At 37.9% G+C, this 6,763-nt stretch overlaps 3 protein-coding genes across 3 annotated transcripts; 2 read left to right on the forward strand and 1 right to left on the reverse strand.

Moving 5' to 3' along the window:
* Positions 1-646: 646 nt before the first annotated feature.
* On the forward strand, positions 647-2,336 carry LOC105694606 (GTP-binding protein 10 homolog). The gene is made up of 4 exons (XM_012415450.1): positions 647-845; positions 954-1,257; positions 1,342-1,560; positions 1,679-2,336. The coding sequence occupies exons 1-4, from the start codon at positions 807-809 to the stop codon at positions 2,281-2,283; spliced, it is 1,167 nt and encodes a 388-aa protein (XP_012270873.1). The 5' UTR covers positions 647-806; the 3' UTR covers positions 2,284-2,336.
* On the reverse strand, positions 2,296-3,694 carry LOC105694440 (probable tRNA N6-adenosine threonylcarbamoyltransferase, mitochondrial). The gene is made up of 4 exons (XM_012415109.2): positions 3,431-3,694; positions 3,219-3,347; positions 2,792-3,148; positions 2,296-2,718 (listed from the first exon to the last, which is right to left on the reverse strand). Exons 1-4 carry the CDS (start codon positions 3,599-3,601, stop codon positions 2,416-2,418), a joined length of 960 nt encoding a protein of 319 aa, XP_012270532.2. The 5' UTR covers positions 3,602-3,694; the 3' UTR covers positions 2,296-2,415.
* On the forward strand, positions 3,694-4,543 carry LOC111674440 (the record flags this gene model as incomplete). The annotated part of the gene is made up of 1 exon (XM_023434953.1): positions 3,694-4,543. A coding segment is annotated over one exon (474 nt), but the record flags the coding sequence as incomplete, so codon positions are not given.
* Between the last annotated feature and the right edge of the window lie 2,220 nt (positions 4,544-6,763).

The raw sequence follows: 6,763 nt of genomic DNA on the forward strand, positions 1-6,763 counted from the left end.
GGATTATATTTATTTATGTTTTTGTGTACTTGTACTTTGACCGCCAATATCTTACACGAGCCAATATTAGTTCTATTCGACGTTTTACCTATGTCATGATTTTTAACGATTACTTCTGTTAGCGTCATCGAATACTAGTGGAAGCAAGCTGACGTCTTTTCAAATCTATTTCAGTGTCACATCTCCTTTTTTCTGATCTGGCGACCGAAATAAAATAGATCGGCACTGGTTGAGAAATGGTTCCTGGAAGATCGGATTTTGGTAACACCTTGTTCGCTCTGTTGTACAATTAGTTTGTACTCAGTAATTCATTTTTAAAACATTTCTGTCCGTTTTAAAGACGTTTCAAATATTTACCGTCCCTTGATGATTTACAAAAACGTAATATTAAAACCAATTTAAGTAAATTTGTATGGACAATTTTTTGTTGCTTTTGAAAACACTAGAGGAGTTAATGCATTACCACTGAACAATACAGATAACATTTTTGTACATCTTTGGATAAAAAAGAACATAAGGAATCGATATAAAATATTCGAAATATATAAAATACGAAATCTATTAGTGTGTATGGTCCTCAAAGAGGGCAGCACCTAACCTCTTGCATCCTGTCAAGAAATGACAGTTTCTTTTCCGCTGCTTTACCGGCAGTCAATGGCACTGATCGTATAATATTATTGAGTGTATCGGCATCCTTGTAAACATATTTCATAAATTAAAATGAATTACATGATAAACATTTTGAGTTATATTGTAAGAGATATTAATTAAAGTGGTTGACATATTACGGTAGACTACGGAACACCATGGTGTTCCTCACGCAAATTTTAGGTTATGCACCAAAGGTATGTATTCATTGTTTATTACGTTTTAGTACAGAGAATATAAGTATTAAAAGTCGAAAATAAGTTTTTCAGCAACAAAAGTTACCTAACTTACAATGTTTCATACAGCCTCTGAGGAAATTTTTGCGCCGTGGATTTATGGATTCACTGCGACTTCATGTAAAAGGAGGTACAGGTGGCATGGGGCTTCCTCGTTACGGTGGAAAAGGTGGATCAGGCGGAGATGTGTATGTTGTTGGAAAAGAAAAGTATTCTTTGCCTGAAGTTTCAGGAAAATGTAAGAAGCATAGAATATCTGCTGGAAGTGGAAGCGACAGTTCTGCCAAAGGAATCTTAGGCAAATCCGGACAACATGCAGTCATCGATGTGCCATCAGGTGTCACTGTATATGACGAAAATGGCATTTTATTAGGTATAGTTATTCAAATTTGGAGTTTTTAAAAGTGGTTTTTATTTTATTAGATGTTTTAAAAATAAATATATATTTTAATTATAGGCGAAGTAAACAAACCAGGTGATCAGCTAATTGTGGCTAAAGGAGGTCTAGGAGGATGTCCTGAAACAGGATTCAGTGGGCAAAGAGGTCAAGCTCATACGATAATTTTAGATTTGAAATTAATTGCCGATGTAGCTTTAGTTGGTTTCCCAAATGCTGGAAAAAGTACCCTACTACGTGCAATTTCTTATGCGAAACCTAAAGTGGCAGAATATCCCTGTACGTATATGCACATGTATTAATGTTAGTGAATTACACTTCTGAGCGCTTTTCTGTAACATCTGTAATAGTACACTGAAATTGTTTTTATAATACATGTCATTGTTGATATTTCTAGTTACCACGGTGAGACCACATATAGGTACTATTACATACCAGGACCTAAGGCAAATAACTGTAGCAGATTTACCCGGGCTTATTGAAGGAGCACATATGAATGTCGGTATGGGACATAAATTTCTGAAACATGTAGAGAGAACAAAGCTCTTGTTGTTAGTTGCCGACATTCAAGGATTTCAGTTATCTCCACGTCACAATTACAGAAATTGTTTAGAGACCATTGTATTATTGAACAAGGAATTGGAACTATATAAGCCTGATTTATTAAGAAGATCTGCATTACTTGTAATTAACAAAATGGATACAAAGGATGCCGACAGTATATATAAAGATATCAAATCAACTCTTCGCCAATTTCCTGACTTTGTATCTCAGTGTCATGAAGAGATAAGACCAGAGAAAATCATCAGATTCAGTCATATATTACCAGTAGCGATTGCTCAGAAAAACCCAGAAGAAATAACTAATATCAAAACTCATATAAGGCAGGCACTTGATGTATTTGAACAAGAAAAAGAAGTTTCAGAGCAAGAAGTTTTAAAAAATAAATTAAAAGAGACATTACAACGGGAAATGAGACTCCATGTACCTGCACTTGTGTAAATAAAAAAATAACAAACATTTGGTAATATTGTGTAATAAAGACTGAATTTTTATATAGGACGTTATAATTCACCTTTTATCTAAAGAAGGAAAATAGAAAAGCAATTATTTTGTTAAAAATCCAAACTTATATCAATTGGCGTGTGCTCGTTTTACTTTCACCCATGTACATTTTATATTCTTATCTATTACATATTCTCTCCAATCTGTTCCTAGCGGTGATTTATGTTCAACCTTAAGTTTGTCAATTTCATCAGGAGTAGTTAGTACTCCAGAATTTATCTTCCATCTTTCCATTCCATTCCATGCAACCATAATTCCGTTGTCTGTACACAGTTTATGAGGTGGCCTGAAAAACTTGTACCCCATTTCAGAACATAAAAAACTCAGTGATTTTGCAAAGAAATTATTGGATGCCACCCCACCAGAAACTACCTGTAAGAATATAAGATACTTTAGCTATTAATTTTGTATTTATGCTTATTTATTTGAAAAATAAAATTCCTACTAGTGTTCGATTTCCTTCAGGTACCATATGTGAACTATTAAAAAACTCCATTGCTCTTTGGGTCCTATGGCATAAATGACGAGCAATAGTAAATTGAATCCCTGCACACAGATTGTAAACATCTGGAATGATCATATCACCCTGTATGTTATGCTCCTTTTCTTGTTCATTAATATACAAATAAATTGTATTAAGCAATCCAGTATAACTAAAATTGCAATCTTTCTGGTGCATCAAAGTCAATGGAAATTGAAATTGTTCCATATCAGTTGCTTGATTAGCAGCAAGCTCAATGGCAGCGCCACCACACATATTTTGAAAGTCTGGAATATTGTTCAGTTTCATCCTACGCCCTGCCTACAAAAGGAAAACGAGTGACATTGAAACATGTTAATACCTGATACAGAAGGGGAAAACATTAACAAACCTTGTCCAAAATGTCACCTGGTGCTATGTCCATAGTGGTTCCAAGTAAGTAAAATTTGTCTACATTTTCAACAATTGCAAGTAAGCAATGACCACCTGATATCAAAAGGGTAAGATATGGAAATTCTATCTGAAATGAAAGTACTAAATACATATGTATTTGTTTGAGCATTTTGTGAAAAATATGTTAATTATGCATATGACTTAACATACTTTTTCTACTATCCTTGCTGTTAAAGCATGAGCTTCCATGTGGTGAATCGGGATTAATGGTTTGCATCCAACTTCTGACAAATACTTGCCAAAATTTAATCCTATCAGCAAAGATGTTGGAATTCCTGGTTTTACTGTAACTGCAATTGCATCGATATCTCTCAATCTCATATCTGCAGATTTCAAGGCTGTTTCGCAAACTCTGGTAATATTTTTTCTATGTAGATCTTGAGCCAAGGGTGGTATAATTCCACCATTACTAAAAAGAAAAAAAAACAAGAAAAAACGCTCTATTTTCATTTCAGAGACTTGGAGTCCCGGTGGAGGGAAAGGTTCGGGTCCAGCTGAATCTCAAGGTGGAGCGACAACCATACATCGGGGCCGTGGCCAATTTCCCCGACATCACTTTTCCCGTGATGTGGCTCGAGGAAGGAATCGACGAGCTCACTCCTGCGATGAGGCGATGGATTTACATGGCGACCACATTCGCGGATGCCGCAGTGCCCTGCATCGCCTACGGCTTGATTCTAGTCGGTCTGATAACCGTGATCGCCGTTCTTATCAAGGCCTACCAGAAGGTGACGTTCGCCCACGAAGCCATCGAGCTCGGGAAAAGGACTATCCGAAGGGGCTCGTCCTTCATCGCGAACGGTCCCCACAGGCTACTCGTCGTCAGGGAATCTTACGTTTTGCTTAATAACAACGTCTCGGATGAAAAGGGAATGGAGGAGTTGTGATATTACAAGTATTAGGCACTCAAGGCAGCTCTTCTCTTATCAAGAAACGCGGCTGAGTTCCGCGCCAAATACAAACTCGCTCGCCTCTGAATACCTTTACTACGCTCAACACTGTTAAAAGTATCTCCTCGAAGTACACCGTACAGTAAATGACTGTCAAGACAAATCTTCGGAAACTTTTTACAGAAATTTTCGGATCTCTGTATACAAGTTATCGAATTTCAAAGTGTACTCCGAATATCGAAATATTTCCAGGTTAATTCTTGATCAAGTCTTGTTTGTATACTTTTCGGTAACGTACACTGGGAGACATCAATGCCCTCCCATCCTGCACAGGCGATGTCGTACCTGGAGGGGAGGCATTCATGTCCACATTGTACACTGGGAGACATCAATGCCCTCCCATCCTGCACAGGCGATGTCGTATCTGCAGGGGAGGCATTCATGTCCGCCGTTGTACACGTACACAATTGTATGTATCTTGAGAAAAGGGCGCTAAAGTGCATATATTAACCTTTGTGGATTCTCAGTGTAAGTACACACATTTGTCTGGCATTCATTTAAAAATATCGATACATTTTTAACAGTGTACGCGTGCGAGGAACTTATTGTTCCTCTTCTTGTCCGACTTCTAGACCGTTCCTAGTGATGTCGTCAATTGCGATAAACTGCAATTGACCGACAATCGATTTTTCGGACACTGCAGGTACTAAAAGTGGAGTCGGCAAAAATGCTCGCGTGTCGAGATTTTTTACGTGGATAATTATTCTCGTTATCGGTTAATCTTGTAAATCATTATTGCGAGTAGGTCGTTACAATTGTCCTGGAACGATTAAATAACATGGCCCAGGAGTTCGGAGTAAACATTATCCCGGAATTTATTAACTTAACAATTAGGTGAACTCGGCCTCAGTTACCGTTACGCTTTTTTGCAATTGTGTACACAAACACACCGATAAGCACATCTCGAGATGCGGCCTTGTCGAAAATGCATTTTTTTTTTCGGAGTTCGTCTGCGAAACGAGAGTTAGGATCGTAAGACAATATAAGAAGACATTAACAAGGAGATCGACCTCAAGCACGATACAGTTGCAATTTAAGGAACGTGCTTGCGATCGATTTGCATACTGCAACTTCAGAATATTTCACGCGACGTGGAGCTGACCTTAAATTCGATATTAATATCCAGCGATTTTTACTAGTCTTTCGAAGCTATCAAAATCTAGAGAATAGCCAAGATAATTACAAACAATATCTTCCTGTGCAATATAATATTAATTAATATGTACAGGGTGACTCGCCCTGTATTTTTTCCACGAGTACCGAAATTCGCAAGGAAATTATTTGCAGCTAATTTCTTTCGAGATAATTACTTGCTTGAACATAATTACCCACCATGCACAATATAAAATGTATTGAGACATTTTGCAAACAATATTCTGCAAAAATCCCTGATTTTGTGTAATTAATTGAAGGAAGATAAATGTATTTGGCTAGGTCTATTAACACCAATGGTGTTCATTGCGTTGAGTAAAAAAATAGGTTTTCGTAAAAATAACTTTTACAGATTTATCCGTGTACTTATGGAAGAATAATAGTTTTATCGGATATCTAAATGTCGAAGTCAGGGTCAAGTGTCCACGTGCGATGCCTTTTAAAATACAATGGCTGTGTCAATGTGACAAAAAGAGACAACCAAGCTGCCACGAGTGCCATCTAGCCGTAACGACGTTAACCTCGACTTAAATATCGCTTCTCCTGGCTCCATCTGTCGCCGCTCTCAGAAACGTGTGCACCCATCGTCCTCGGACCGTCTCCCTTGTAATAAAAAATAATCCAGTGACCGTCGAACTGTCAATAAATTAAGCTCGCGTATAATCTAGATTGTAATTAAGGTTAAAGGCTGCCTTAATGCCGCGTCCTTTCCGTAACGAGAAACGACGTCGGCATTAAAAGAAGTAATAACACACGGATGTTGCTCAAAGTAGTTACGGGCTGTACAGTAGAGGCCAAATCCCCTGATTTTCTCGGGGCCATGGAATCCCCATGACAAAACCAGAAGAAAATGAGGGGCTCATTCTATACATACATACGTATACAACGTATGCAAGTATATACTTGGCGCGAAACTCTACCGATTTTCCTGACGAACACGAGACCGCGGGGATAATCTCATCGAGTCTCATTATCCTCGGCTCGATAATCAGGAATTATTGTTATCATGCGACACGGTACTTTAACTACCGGCAGTAAAATACCGATCTGCACTCGCCTAGTGGCATTGAATTTAATCATATTCTTAAGGTGATGTACATAACGCGTAATCGCGACTTATAAGGACCTGATACGTAACATTGACACAAGTTGAAATAGGGCTTAAAAAAATCGGCTTCCTTAGTGGGAGAACCCCAAGCCGAAATCCATTAAGCAATTACAAAACGAAAGGTCCACTGCGACGCAAATTTTCTTAATAATTAATTATGTACACGTAATAGGCCGCAATTCGGTAAGCCGAAATACGCATCGATGAAGTAGAGTTTCGCGCCAAATACATATTATAAGCGGTTAAGAGCGTAGCGTTTTTAAATCCAGGGAA

Source organism: Orussus abietinus, unplaced genomic scaffold (assembly GCF_000612105.2).
Source record: "Orussus abietinus isolate OABI.00-Male unplaced genomic scaffold, Oabi_2.0 scaffold20, whole genome shotgun sequence".
Taxonomy (NCBI): domain Eukaryota; kingdom Metazoa; phylum Arthropoda; class Insecta; order Hymenoptera; family Orussidae; genus Orussus; species Orussus abietinus.

Excerpts from the sequence above, each read along its gene's own strand:
- LOC105694440 (XM_012415109.2), bottom strand. The coding sequence starts at position 3,601 with ATGAGATTGAGAGATATCGATGCAATTGCAGTTACAGTAAAACCAGGA. Across the intron at positions 3,149-3,218 it reads CAGGTGACATTTTGGACAAG|GCAGGGCGTAGGATGAAACT; the intron begins GTTTGTTAATGT and ends TTCCTTTTGTAG. Across the intron at positions 2,719-2,791 it reads CTGAAGGAAATCGAACACTA|GTAGTTTCTGGTGGGGTGGC; the intron begins GTAGGAATTTTA and ends ATATTCTTACAG.
- LOC105694606 (XM_012415450.1), top strand. The coding sequence starts at position 807 with ATGGTGTTCCTCACGCAAATTTTAGGTTATGCACCAAAG. Across the intron at positions 846-953 it reads TTTTAGGTTATGCACCAAAG|CCTCTGAGGAAATTTTTGCG; the intron begins GTATGTATTCAT and ends TGTTTCATACAG. Across the intron at positions 1,561-1,678 it reads TAAAGTGGCAGAATATCCCT|TTACCACGGTGAGACCACAT; the intron begins GTACGTATATGC and ends TGATATTTCTAG.